The 15,327-nt window shown below is 33.4% G+C and overlaps 1 protein-coding gene across 1 annotated transcript; it reads right to left on the reverse strand.

The window, feature by feature from the left end:
* Window positions 1-4,755: 4,755 nt before the first annotated feature.
* LOC128550830 (heavy metal-binding protein HIP-like) lies at window positions 4,756-13,048 on the reverse strand. The gene is made up of 3 exons (XM_053530665.1): window positions 12,981-13,048; window positions 9,867-10,123; window positions 4,756-5,718 (listed from the first exon to the last, which is right to left on the reverse strand). The coding sequence occupies exons 1-3, from the start codon at window positions 13,046-13,048 to the stop codon at window positions 5,300-5,302; spliced, it is 744 nt and encodes a 247-aa protein (XP_053386640.1). The 3' UTR covers window positions 4,756-5,299.
* Window positions 13,049-15,327: the final 2,279 nt, after the last annotated feature.

The following is a 15,327-nucleotide window of genomic DNA, read 5'->3' on the forward strand; positions in this document are numbered from 1 at the left end:
TTGTATAAACATTTTAAAATCCTCTGTTTTAGAAATATTGTCATGTATCCATGTTTAATTTCAGACATTGATGGTAACCTGTAAATTGAGAAGTTTGACAAATGCTGCAATGAAGGGACATATCCCACGTGGAAATCAGTGTAAAATATGTGTGAAGAAACTCATGAATCAGCCGGATATAGACCCTGTCATGGTGTTCAGGTAAACGATACACTGTCATTAAAGTTCAATAAGGCTTTAAATTTTATGTTAGGAACAGATAAAGAAACTGCCCATTTCGAAAATATACATAATTTAATGGTTAGAAAAGCACTTCTTTAAGTATTACGCATGAACTTATACAGTTTGAACCATAAAGGGAGGAAATCAAAATAATGGATTAATTAATTATTTCTGCAATGTTGGTCAAGTATTCAAACTAATGACAAATATATGAGAAATAGTTTATTGAAATAGGATTTACCAAGAACATGATCTATTTTATGTTCAAAAGTTCAAAACAAAGGAATTGCAGTCACATTTTAAACAAAGGCTTTATTAGGCTTAAATATTCATGGCGGGACTAATTTATGAGGTTTTCGTGGTTGCTCCACAAAATATAATCCCAACAAACAAATAGAACTTACAGTTATTACAGTTTTTTCTCAGTGAATTATCGAAATATTAGAGTGAAATATATATCATACTTTCAGAGTGAAAATACCAAATATATTTTTCACTGGTAAGAAATTATGAAATGGGTAAATTCACTCAAGACATGAAATAGAAAGAAAATGTGTTTGTTTTACATGTAAGAGCAAAATATCTTTCACTCATGAACATTTCAATTTTACATTATCACTTGTGGCTATGCCACTCTTTGCATGTTCACTCATGAAAGATATTTCAATCTTACACTGAAACAAACAAATATCCTCTATATCTTACATCTTCAGAAGTTGAAATCCTCTTATGCCAAAACACAACGAAATTTAATACAACAAAATTAAATGATTAAAAGCTGTGTTGATTTTACCAGGCATCAATGTATGGCTTATCTGTTCTATTGCATCCGATAAAATTTCAGTTTTAAAATAGTGGTATTTTTACCTGATAGTCCACCAATGCTTGATGAGGAACTTTTGTAAATTAGTTTATGTACCAAAGACTTACTACGAGCAAACAGTGATGCAGGTGAAAGACATTTCATTTAGGAAAAAAAGAGTAAAACAAATTTTATGTACATGTACTTTTTCATTTTTTTTTAAGAAAAAGATTGCAGTTGATATTAGATATTGAAAATGATGAAAAAGTATTGTTAGTAGAAATTTTAATGTGTGTCATATAAAAAGCAGGTAAATTTCTTTTGTTTTGCATTCAGGTGTGACTTAACACTATCGAGGGTTTTCTACATATTTTATTGACTAAAACAGTATTTTTGTGGACAAAATGTTCCTAAAATGCACAGAATCACTTTATATTGATAATCATGTTCAAAGATGCTTTACATACATATACACCAGACAGACATTTACCTTGATGCTCGCTGGATCTGGTATATTTATGTCTCCCGCCCCAAAAGGGGTAGACATATTGTTTTTGCCCTGTTCGTTCGTCCGACCGTCACACTTCAATTCCGATCAATAACTGGAGAACCATTTGACCTAGAACCTTCAAACTTCATAGTAGGGATTATGGAGTAGACGACCCGCATTGTTTTTTTTGGGTCACTCCGTCAAAGCTCAAGATCACAGGGGCCTTAACATGGAAAACAATTTCCGATCAATAACTTGAGAACCACTTTACCCAGAATGTTGAAACTTCACAGGATAATTGGGCATGCAGAGTGGATGATCTTTATTGATTTTGGGGTCACTCCATTTAAGTTCAAGGTCACAGCGGCCTGAAGATGGAAAACAATTTCCGATCAATAACTTGAGAACCAGTTAACCCAGGATGTTGAAACTTCATAGGACGACTGGACATGCAGAGTAGATGACCCCTATTGATTTTAGGGTCACACTATTAAAGGTCAAGGTCACAGGGGCCAAAACATTGAAATCCATTTCCGATTAGTAACTTGAAAATCATTTGACCTAGAACCTTCATACTTTATAGGGTGACAGGACTTACAGAATATCGTTTTTGGGGTCACTCGATTTAAGGTCAATGTCACAGGGGTGATCTGTCTGTCACACTTGATGTTTCATCAATAACTGGAGAACCATTTGACCTAGAACCTTCAAGCTTCATAGGGTGATAGAACTTACAGAGTAGATGACCCCTATCGTTTTTTGGGTTACTCCATCAAAGGTCAAGGTCACAGGGGTGATCCGTCTGTCACACTTGATTTTCGATCAATAACTGGAGAACCATTTGACCTAGAACATTCAAACTTCATAGGTTGATAGGGCTTACAGAGTAGATGAACCCTATTATTTTTGAGATTACTAGATCAAAGATCAAGGTCACAGGGGCCTGACACTTCATAGGATGATTGGACATGTAGAGCAGATGACCGCTATTGATTTTTGGATCACTTGATTAAAGGTCAAAGGGAACAGAACATGGAAAACGGTATCTGATCAATAAATTGAGAACCATTTGACCCAGAACCTTCAAACTTCATAGGATGATAGGACTTACTGAGTAAATGACCCTTATTGTTTTGGGGTCACTTGAGCAAAGGGGGCTAAACATGGAAAACTCTTTCCCATCAATAACTTGAGAACTACTTTACCCATATTGTTTAAACTTCATAGGATGATTTGACATGCAGAGTAGAAAAAGGTGGAAAACATTTCCAATCCATAACTTGAGAACCACTTAGCCCAGAACGTTGAAACTTCATGGAATAATTGGACATGCCGAGTAGAAGATCTCTATTACAGCCAACCATCAGTGTCTCTTTGACTTTCGCTCCTATCCCCTATTGACTTCTTGCCTATTACAACTATGCATTGGGGGAGACATGCGCTTTTCTACAAAAGCATCTTCTAGTTTGCAGCACTATATAATTGATACATTATTCCAAATTAATGTATTTAATTAATTATATAATTCCAGATATGGCCATAGCTATCATAGTTCCTGCCTACAAGCTGTAGGATCAGTCCATGTTATAGATGGGGAGGATACCTATGTCTGTTACTTGTGTAGTCATACCAAACGTGGCCAGACACGGTTCCATAGATCTGTGTCAAACCCTCAGACAGCGCAGATGTTGGGTCTCAACCAAGAAAAAGTTAAAGAGGTAAGATGATCTAAAAACCTTTTCAAGCAAGTAGGATTTAAGGCTAGGCTTGGACTAGAATGTTGAAGCTCAAATGGCAGCAATGTCAAGCCCATTATCTGTTGACACACCACCTCAGTAACTAAGACATTTAAGCCAATTAAATAACAGTGCTTAATAATTCAGAGTTACAGCACATACAGGATCTAACATGACCTTTGACCCCTTAGTGTGACCTTGACCTTTGAGATAGGAAGCTGGCATGACACTATGTCTCATTGACGTGAACATTTTTACCATATAAAGAAAAATTGCTCCATGAATATCGAAGTTTGGCTTTGACAAGATCTGATCTTTACCTTTAATATAGGAACCTATTATTTATGTACAACACTCCGTCTTACTGAGGTAAATATTCATGCCAAATATAAACAAGATTGTTCCATGCATGTCAAAGTTACTGTCCCAACAAAATTTGATATATTCAGCATGAGATGACCTCACAGGACAAACAACATAACTCTAGCTTTTATTTTGTTAAAACTATGTTCCTTATAAACGTTGAAATTTGATTAAAAAATTTGCATGTAATCAGGTTTCTCAAAAATTATTGGGTGAAATGCTTTTCAGATTCTCCATACATCATGAGATGACCTGACATGGCATTCTTGCAAAAAATATGCCCCTTTTTTAACTTTGAAAATGTTGCTAAAGCTTTTATATGTGCGCTAGTATAAGGTGGAAGGGCTTCAAATAGATGAGCGCACTGTCATTAGACAGCTCTTGTAAGATTGAAAAATTAGAACTAAGAACTGCTTGGATAAATCCGGATCTGCCTTGACCAACAGGGGGATTTTATGTGTGTTCTATTGAACCTGTGCCGCAGTTGCAATATAAACTTTCCTACCTCCTTGACCAATAAATACACCACAGACGAATTCGTACTTAACACACATTGAATATTTGTAAACCTGGAGGTCAGTGCCTGAATCTCCTGTCTAATTAAAAAAATAATGCTTTCACTCCTTTTTCATTGAACAATAACAGGCAATGCGATTCTCCCTCTTTTCAGCTGATTTCCTCTTTTTGAACAGAAAAATTTGAAAAAAGAAGTTGTCAGATTTGGCAAGATAAGTGCAAAAATTGTTATAGTGCTGAAAAGTGTAAAGGGCATCCTTTTACTTCCTCGTTTTTGGTCAGTGGGCAATCACATCCCTGAAATTTAATTCAAAAAAAGATATCTGTATGCCTGTTTCAGATGTCAGAGGATCCTCAGCATATACAGAATGTAGATTTAGTAAGGAGAGCCATGAGAACACCATCCAGGGTATGAAACTTCTGTTTACTCATAGTCATTCTTTTGAATGTATTTAATATCACACTTACCCCTCACCTCCTTTTGTTCATTTTTAGCTGGGAATACTAACAGAACTGTGTAAAGGCAGAGTCATCAGCCAGAACAAGCCGCATAGCCTCATGTATATTTCAACAGGATCAATTTCAACTAAACGTGCCAGCACCAAGAATATTTCACTAAAGTAATACAATAACAGCAAGTTTTGAAAATTGGTAGTCATTGTGAATATCTTATATAAATGGGCTAGTGCAATACAATGTTATATGCTATATACATGTATAAAAACAATTTAGCTCTACAATTGGAAGGATTTGTCTGTCGTCACATAATAGTATACAAGATAACATAAATCTATAAATATCTGAAAGAAGTACTTAATCTTGTTCAATATTAACATTGTTACACCATGATATTGTATAAAAATTAAACCTTTGAAAATACGGAAAATAGAAAGTGTCTGTAAAGATCAAATATATTTTTAACTCGTGAAACCAGATTTTGAATTTTTACTATGCCATTTATCCATGTAGTGTTCACTCAAAACATATTTCAGCCTTTCACTGAAACAAACAAATGTCCTCCATATACCATGTTTGAGTGAATATGAGCAATTGGGAAATATAGTCATTTATGATTTATACATTCATTAAAGCTTTCTGAAATTGTTTTTTATAACACTTTCAGTGGATGCTCAGGAACAACTGAAGATGAGTTTATCCACATTATGATGCTTATTTATAAATTAATGTTCCAGAAAATGTGTTCCAATATAAATTTGTATTTTGATCTATTATTGTACCATAGCTACTACCAGATAATGCCGCCACCCATACCATCTGCCCAGCTGTCAAAACAGCCACTGTGTCAGCAGTTGAGCACCCGTGGTTTGCATCTCCATAGAATGCTGCCACAGTATACTTGCTACCATCCACCATAATACTGATGAACAAACTTTTCTGGTACTTCACACAAAACGCCACACTGAACAAGTATGTTCCACTGGTGGTTGCTGTAAATTTGCCGGTCCTGGAGCTGTAAGCATCTCCTTCATTGAAGAGTACAGTAGGAAACACAAAAGTCTGTCCGGAAGGAGCAGCACTATTAGAGTTCAACCTTGCCTTGAAAGCTACTGTGAGAGTTGCAGTTTCATCTGAAACCAAAAGAAAGGCCTTTTTCTGAAACCACTAAATAAAAACGCATGTACTAGACTAAGTGTACATATTCAAGTTTATTCATGTGTACAGCTCTTCGTGATCCTCGCTGGAACAACAACAAGAATATTGTCAAAACTATCTACTGTACCAACCATGGGTAGTAACTCGAGTCAAGAGTTTCTAGTGATTCTCAGTATCTCTTGAAAATTACAGAATGAAAAAAACTTTTAAAAGTGACATTTTTCAAATTACTTTAAAACTAATAATTTGAAGTCACTTATATCAGAAATCTATTTTAACTGTGCGTGCATTGTACAAGACTATCTTCCTGGGACCCGATAATATTAAACTTATAAAACTATCATTTAGTATAAAATTATATAATATATTGAGATCTTGAAACATCTGCTTGTATAATATTTTTATTTCCAACCAGAAATCTGATTATCTTCAGGGGTTAATCAAGGATTATGAGTTTAAAGGGTGGGTTGAAAATTTTACAGATGGTCTGGGGATATGCTCTCCATCAAAAACACATATCAAATATATGTTTGCCATCCAAGCTTTTACTGTAAAATATCAGTTGTACTTGAAATACAGCTGAACCTGTCTTAGTGGCCTCCTGTATTGAGCAGGCACTTGCTTTAAGTAGCCAGTCCCCTTATTTCTCAAAATGACTTTTTGTACTTATTTCAACTTTTCTAAAAGCAAACTGCCTTTAGCACCAAGATTGTGCAGCTCCTTTTGCTGTCTGCTTAATACAGGTTTTGCCTAATACAATTTACAAGCAGTGTGAGTTGCAAATTGAGGTACTTAAAAATTTTGAATCGCGTGCCAGATATGTTTTAATGGCAGTGTGGACTCTGCATAAGCGTATGAACTCGGAGAGTGTAAAACTTTATTTGGCTGACACAGAGTATAGCAGGGTATCAAAATGAGATTCCTTCTTTTTCAAACAATTCTGAGCATATTACTTTACCCTGAAGCTGACTGAAAATGAGATGTAACAGAATTTAATAAAGTCTCATGCCCATGTCTAGATGAGCACCGCTGTGCGAAAGTTAGTCCGGCTACCGACTAGATAATTATTTTTCTTATATATATATCTTTAATCATTTTACTTACATATACTGAACAATCTCTCTTGGCTCTGATTATCCAGTCTGGTAAAATCTAGTCTGCACTTGTGACCGATATCTCATGATAAACCGTTAGATGACCTATCGCAAGCATGACAGTCTCAGTTTCCGGTTTAAATCTACTCAGGCTAGTTCTAATCATACATGAAAAAAAACTGTTCTATTTTTGTCAGTCAATATGAATGGTTCTTAAACAAAGGCATGTGTTTATATTTGCTGCCTGGCAATATAAATGTATCGAAAGTCAAGAATTATTTGTAAGAAATTGCAAAAAAGAAAGAGTAACAATATCAAGTAAACTAACTGGGTTGTAAAAAGTGTAAAATTCAAAGACAGATGTGACATTTCACAATATAACAAATCTGAACCAGGCATATGTAGGCGGTCAGCTGAGAAAAATTAAGAAAAATTATAAAAGAATGTACACACTAGAAGGGTCACTTGTCTGGACTATGTTTTTAAATACATGTAATTATACCTGTAAGCAATATATGAATAAAAATAGTGTCCGATAATTAGCATATGCAGGATCAAACATCCGTATAACATTTTTTTCTTTTAAATCTAATTTAACGGAATAAAGATTTATAAAAGGCATTTTGCATTTTATTTAAATAACATTATTCATCCACTACACATCAATTATCCATTATATGTTTTAACCAAAGTGCTCCCTTTAATCTACAGATCGAGGTTCAGCATGGGCTATTTTCACCCATGTGTGAATGGCAATAAATCCTGCAATCCTGGAATCACCAGTCCACACATAACAAGATCAGCTGTATTAGCTTGACCTGATGAAAGGTTGATCTCCAGGAGTCAGATGCTGAAACCTCTTTTTTTTATACAGAACCAATGTTTTCAGAAGAAACGGGACATAATTAGACAAAGTCTGAATAGCCTCAGGAGTTATCTTCTGTGAAGAAAACATAATGGGGGGCAAGGGATAGTTAATTTGAAAATTCCACAAATCTGCACTGATACCAGTGCTAAAAAATCATGAAAAAATCCAATTTTGATAAATTCAAGGCAAGTGTTGAGCGAATGTATTGCATAGACTTAGCACTTCATTGTGTGACATTTTCAGTCTGCCGATTCTGTTGCTTCTGTGATAAAAATGAGTAAAACGTAGGTTTCAGGACACTAAATTTTGAGGCAAAAATGGCTACAAATGCACACCTTGCGCGACCTGTACCGTATTATCTGCAAATGACTGACCTAAAACACATGCATATTTTTAAAGCATGTGGCCAGACGAAAATAATGGTGGGAAGAAAAGTGTCTCATAACCGTTTACTTTTTCCGCTATTTTGAGCTGAATCTGGATGGATGAATGACCGTTTCCATTTCATCTGAATTCCGTTACCTAAGGTAAGACTTTAGACCCGGCTGTCTACACGGAGCTAGGAAAATCGATTCAAGTACATATTTACTTTACACAATAACTACTCGTACGGAGGAATCCTCAGTTCTATAAACATTATAAATAACCAGTTGAATATAAATGCCTTTAAAGTGCATCTGTCTATTTTATTTAAAAAACGTACCCGGGCCAAATGCGAAACTGGCCCCTGTCACTATAGGGCCTGAACACAGTCTAATTCGAAAATCAAGATAAGAGCTATATGACCAGCAAGGATCCAGATCGGTCCACATCCATCTGTTTGTTTATCAATTTCAGCATTTGTATGCTTCTGATAAGAGATCAGTATGGATCCAGATCAGACTTCACACAGCAGTGCTCAAATATTTCTAAAATAACCTCGTAAATTCACAGAAATTACAAAATGCCATGAAAACAACTAACAGGTAAGTACTGTTACAAATATACTGAACAAAACAGCTACCTCGCCCTTTAAGTTTTGCTAATATCGTGATTTTGTCAATAATTTAACAAAAGAGCCATGATGGTCCTATATCGCTCATGAAAGAATCTGCCAATTTTTGTGGCTTTTTTTTTCAGTGACTTCATTTAGACCTGGTCATTCAACGATATGTTTTTGAAATTTTTTGTGTTGTTTTAAAGGATTTCCCACAAACAGTTCTTTTTTTTAACAAGGGTAGTAATTGTTCTGTAGACGCCCATTTATTAAAAACTAAATCAATGACATTGACCATCTGTGTCGGAAATTATGATATTTTTTTCAAGGAAAATATTGAGAAAATGTGCAAAACTTAAATAAACAAGCAAATCGAGTGAATTTATATCTGCCACCAAATAGTTTGTTTTTGTGAATGAGGGAACTATTCTTTGAAGATATTTAATTTCCAGATGAACACAAGTGATATATAACGAGACATGGTTTATCTTTTCTATTTTTTAACAACTCTCTGCTCTATAGTGATAACAAAACATCTGGTAGACATCTTCACTTGCCAGTTAATATTCCTATAATTTTAAATAATCCTAGATCAAATACTTTCCGAGAAACCTGCGACACAAACTTTTAGGCCCTTTGAATACATATTGTTGACCAAGTAAAGAGCCATAACTCTAGCTGTATGAATTCACAGTAAAGCACCAGGTGCACAACTTCACATGTTAAATGACAATCATGTGAGGTTTGATGAATATGTGTCAAATACTTTTTGGGATATGCAAGACACAAATTCTGACGGACATATTTTTGACTAACAGTTAAATCCCTGTTAAAACATTGGGTGCACAATTTGATGACTCTAGGTCAAATACTTTTTGAGATATGAACGACACAAATTTGGATGGACAGACTCAGAAGTGCTCTCAAAAACTTTTGGGTGCACAAAATGTACTTTCAGTAATTATAGGATATTGGCAAGAGCAAATGGAGGGCTAGCTGTTTTGTTCAATATATATTTATGCTCAGAAGGGAATGAACTAATAAAACACCAAACTCTGTATTTATCAAGTTATAAGACAAATTATTCTTGCTATGATATTGTTTTGATAGTTATTAGTTTACATATTTATACGGAATATAGATTTACTACCAGTTGAAATGTATACTAGCAGAAATTTGTATTACCTTTGAGAGCTTGCAGATCTTGAATCTTTGCTTGGAGCGTCTCTAATGTTTTGTTTTCAAGCTTTGCAATTTTTTCATCAATGTCCTTCTCAAGCTCATGCTGCTTTGCAGTTAGTGTGTCCGATATTTTCGTTCCAAGAGCTTCCAACTTCTCAATATTGTTACTAAAGTCTTCCAACTGCTGGTCAACATTCTTCAGTGCAGCATCAACCTCTCCATCTGAAATTCTATGCGAACCATCTTCTCCAACACTTTCTCTTCAAAATCATACTTTAAACAGTGTGATTCTTCCGAATTTACACGAAGGAAGAGAAAGAAAAGAAACAAAATTTTACAATACAGCATGTTTGTGCTTTCCTTAAATACACTGTTACGTCCTTTCCGTGCCAGAATTATTGAAATGTGTGGAAATACACCATCTGGCTTTATTTCCTGCTACAGCATGTGTGTGTGGGATGTTTAACAAGTCTTTAAAGTTCAATAAGGCTTTAAATTTTATGTAAGAAATAGATAAAGTATCTGCCCAATTGGAAAATATGCATAATTTAATGGTTAGAAAAGCACTAATTTCAATATTACACATGACCTTATACAGTTTGAACCATAAAGGGAGGTAATCAAAATAATGGATTTAGTAATAATTTCTGCAATGTTGATAATGTATTCAAACTTATGACAAATATATGAGAAAAAGTTTATTGAAAGTAGGATTTACCAAGAACATAAACGATTTTATGTTCAAAACAAAGGAATGGCAGCCATATTTTAAACAAAGGCATTATGAGGCTTTAACCTATAAAGAACATTTAGACTTTTCTGACACAAACTTATATAAGATAGAAACCTTTCGTCTGGCTTACAAAATGTGTGCAATTGTACCAAGCTGACAGCCAGTGCCTGATATAATACCTGGAGGCGCTATCGGGGGTCTTCTGCACCAATGAAAGCTGGAACAGTCGTCAGATGATATTAATATGTATCAGTGTAACTTAAAACCAAGCAAAAATAAAGCATGCTTGAGAATTTAAAAACTTATAGAAAAGCATTTGTTCATAAGTAACAATACATAAAATAACAAGCTGGAAATTTTCTATGCAACTTAGTACGTATTAGACCTGCATTGCAAGACGAGGCCAAACTGGAGCTAGGCTAAATGAATGTGCAAATGCATCACAGTTTATGACAGGGTAGATAGGAATCAAACTCCAACACAGTGTTTCTGTTAGTTACCTCCCCTGACATTTGGAACACAACAAACGTAACAAGTTGCTCATTTGTATACATTTTACAAGCAACAAATGCATATTTTTGACAAATGAACTGTGAACCTGATGTCATAAACATTAAATAAAGCAAAATTCTAGTAGTCTTATATGTTGGGATTGTGTCACTTTCAAGCTAGTTAATGGTCCCAAAAGCATATTTCCAAATTTTTACAAATATTCAGTTTTATGACAAGTATAATCATAAATGAAATTATTCATCATGGCAAATTTCTGGATTTTTTTTTGCAATGCAGTTCAGAATATTTCTTATTATTCTTCAAAGCAAATAACAATCATACAATATAAAGTAAGACATAAGCCACATTAAACACTCAATATAGTGAAAGATGATTAAAAACTGATACGGTATCTATGACAACAGAATTTTATTTTTTCCAACTAGAATTACATCATCATTTAAATCTGTTCTCTTTATCACAGAAAGTATTTGCCAAAGATATGTCTGTTTTATCAAGAGCTTACTTCATGCCAATTAGGCAACTTGGAGCCTCGCTATACCTTTATCATACAAAATACCAGAGCAGTTCATATTGCTGGTTTAAGATATTTTGTTTTATCGTAACTTACCACTTGCATACATATCTAGAAATTCTAGAAACAAGAGCGAGCTCGACTTTTCCAAGGATTGATGTATTTATGGGGTCAAAATATATCCAGAGATTTTCAGACAAAAGAAGGAAAATAGATGAGACAAACAATGAACCTGTATTTGTGGAACTGGATAGGTCTATGGCAATGTGTAATGATATTGTAGTGATCTTGCAGAAGAAACTGAACCAATTTCCAAGTCGAAAAAGGATAAAAATTCAGCCAAAATACTTGACAGAGTTATGTACTCTTGCCCACAGATAGAGAGTATTATAACACACAAGTAATAAAACTTTCAAAGCCATATGTCAAACAGTTTACACAAATATGAACTGGCACGAAAAACCAAATCAAGATTTGTAAGTTAAAAGGGGCCATAATTCAGTCAAAATCCTTAATGCAGTGATGTACGCTTGCCTAAAACTGGACATAATGGTACATAAATGTTAAAAGTATCAAAGCTGTATATCAAATTTCTTTTGTCAAAATGTGTAGAAAAAACTTTACTAAGGTATGACGCCGACGCCAGTGTGTGTAGCGGACAGTCGAGCTAAAAATTATTACTCTCTGTACTTCTTCTTTTATGTGAACATTATAAAGATTAGGACTGGAAATATTGAAACTTTATAGTGATTTGAATCTTACCTTATTATTTACATTTTGAGAGAGAATTGGAAAGCTGTATACCAAAATAAAGAGCACTTGTTTCTGTTTTTGATACCTTATACAAAACATTTCTGCCATTACAAAACTTAACCAGAAATGTTTGCATGTCACAGTCATGTGTAACAGTTCGCTAGTGTTTTGGACTCAAATTTTGTGTACAATCACCATTCAGCCAAGTTTATCAGGACTGCATCAAACAAAGTATTCTTCAGTCTGATCTTGTGACCTATTTTTTGACAAGACTTTATAAAAAATGATGGGAGAAACAGATAATTAAACAGGAACTATTTTTTCTGTTTGTTTATATACATCTTTACTGAATGTGATAAACAATATTGCATGTATTACATTAACAGATCTTTTATAAAATCTGTATGTATCAATCAATATTAGCCTAGTGCTTAAAACAAATCTGCTATGGCTGAGATGTTTACAAAATATTTAAGCTCATTGACCAATCATAATTCATAACAGGCATTATACCTTACTGAATTCTTACAATATTTTTAAACAGTTTAAACATTGTTGGCACTCTATTTTATTGAATTCATATAATTCTTTTTAAACAATTTACTCTATTTTCCACTGCAGTTCCATGGTTTTACAACTAGCTTCCCTTTTTTCTCTTGCTTGCACAGTCATTTTACTCTAAGTGAAAACATGACTTGGCAATATAATTTCAAACTCATTATATCTTCTTCTTATACTTATGTAGTATACATGTAGTGTAACTAAAACAATACAAATGCTTAAAAATGCATGATTATGAGTGTCTTCCTTTAGTAAGAAATCTCTTCAATTCAGATGTAAAAATTTACATCACAAATGTGTCAAACTTCAATACTTTGGTTAAATTGGAGCAATTTCAGAAGTTTTATCTCCATAACATTGAATCAGTTATTTTCAGAATTAAGTCAAAATTCGAGCTTTTTTTTTATGTTATCAAAGTACATGGAATTTGTTCATGCCACTTCCAAATACTCCGGTAACTGACTTATCAACATTACTGTGTCTATCCATTTCAAGATTCCATGCATCCATAGCTTTCTACAAATGACATCTCTAATGTTCATGTTTATATCAATACCAGTTTATGTTCATCTATATATCCATAGCTTACAGCAGATGCTATTTTTTATAACATCTTTTCGTGTTCATATTTATATCAATACCAGTTTATGTTCATCTATATATCCATAGCTTGCAGAAGATGCTATTTCTATAACATCTTTTCGTATTCATGTTTATATCATTACCAGTTTGTGTTCATCTATAAATCCATAGCTTACAGCAGATGATTTTTATAACATCTTTTCGTGTTTATACTTATATCAATACCAGTTTATGTTCATCTATATATTCATAGCTTACAGCAGATGCTATTTTTTATAACATCTTTTCATGTTCATTGTTATATCAATACCAGATTGTGTTCATCTATAGCTGCCTGCGGTAGAACATAACTGTATCGCTCATAATTAACACCTTATTCATTTCTGTAATTTCATGACAATTTCATCGGTCAGCTCCCAGAGTTTCTGTAGAGAGTACTGGTTTTTCCCTTTGGGGTAGAAAAGCTTTTCAGAAGGTTAGGTTTTCATTTTTAAAAAGAGAAAAATAATTTTTGGGAAAGGGGTTCCCAAAAAGCAAGTTTTATGAAACCCAGTGCCTTTAAAAATATCAAATATTGAGGGCCTGGAAAGGTATATTTTGAAACATTTTTTAGTGTATTGCTACCGAAAAAGAAAAATAAAATTACATGAAAAAAATTTTATGTTACAGAATTTTCTTTTTTTTTCTCAAAGGTCTTCAATTATACTGAAAAGAAACCCGTTTTACGGTTTAAGATTGATTATTTTGATTTCAAAAACAGGGAATTTTGTGATTCTTGCATTTTTATTTTTGGTAAACCTGTTTTACAAATTTTTTTTTTTGAGGGGATCAACTCTTTCAAATGAAAACAAAAAACAAAAAAAACATGGGGTAACAGGAGCAAAATTTTCCTATTTGTGGATCAGCTCCCAAAAACACAACTTTAAAATTACATTTGGGAACATTTATGTAAAATTTCCATTAGAAAAACGAAAAAAAATGAAAGAAAACATGTTTGATGGAGAAAATTATTTTGTTCCATTGAATTACATCCTTTTAAAGTCAGAGAGTTTCTAAAAAGTTTAAATAGTTTTTCCTACTCAATCCTCTTTGTTTGTATATTTTTTTAAACTTTTAACAATTTTAACAAATTTCAAAAATATTTCAAAAACTAAATGAAAAACATAATTTGACAAAAATTTTATAGGTATATTTTTAAAAACTATTTTTATTCTTTTGGGACAGGTTTTTTGGGGGGGTGAAGTTTATGTTATGAAAACACGGTTTTCCCATCAGGTAATTTGATTTTAGGTGTTGTTGTTTTTAAAAGCTTTTGATTATACATTTGAAAAAATTTTTAAAGCTTGTTGTATTGTGAAATTTAAAAAAAATTTGCATTTTTTTTTCAAAAGTATAAAACTTGTCAAAATATCTTTTTTTTTCAGTTTTAAAACAGTGAAACTCTTGGTTTAAAAACAATTGTTGAGTTACATGCCCTGTTATTTTTAAAAGGAAAGTTTTTAATGCGGGCCCCCCAGCATACAATATAAAAAATTTTAGGGGAAATTACAAAACTTTTTGGGAAAATGCCAAAATTTTATTATTATGAACAGGTTTTGTTTTTTTTTCCCAGCCTTTTTGTTTTATGTTATGGGGGAAAATTTCTTATTCACTTCCCAATCCCTTACAAGGTTGGATTCGGTGTTGTTATATCTTTTTGGGTCGGGTTTCTTTGGGTTCATGGAGCCCAAATTCATTTGGATGTGTAATAGATTTCCCATTTAACCCTTTGTTTGGGGTGTGGAGGTGTTGCTTATTTTTTTACCTTT

Source organism: Mercenaria mercenaria, chromosome 18 (genome assembly GCF_021730395.1).
Source record: "Mercenaria mercenaria strain notata chromosome 18, MADL_Memer_1, whole genome shotgun sequence".
NCBI lineage: Eukaryota > Metazoa > Mollusca > Bivalvia > Venerida > Veneridae > Mercenaria > Mercenaria mercenaria.

Excerpts from the sequence above, each read along its gene's own strand:
- LOC128550830 (XM_053530665.1), bottom strand. The coding sequence starts at position 13,048 with ATGACTGTGCAAGCAAGAGAAAAAAGGGAAGCTAGTTGTAAAACCATG. Across the intron at positions 10,124-12,980 it reads GAACTGCAGTGGAAAATAGA|AGAAAGTGTTGGAGAAGATG; the intron begins GTAAATTGTTTA and ends ATGATTTTGAAG. Across the intron at positions 5,719-9,866 it reads AGATCTGCAAGCTCTCAAAG|ATGAAACTGCAACTCTCACA; the intron begins GTAATACAAATT and ends TTTTGGTTTCAG.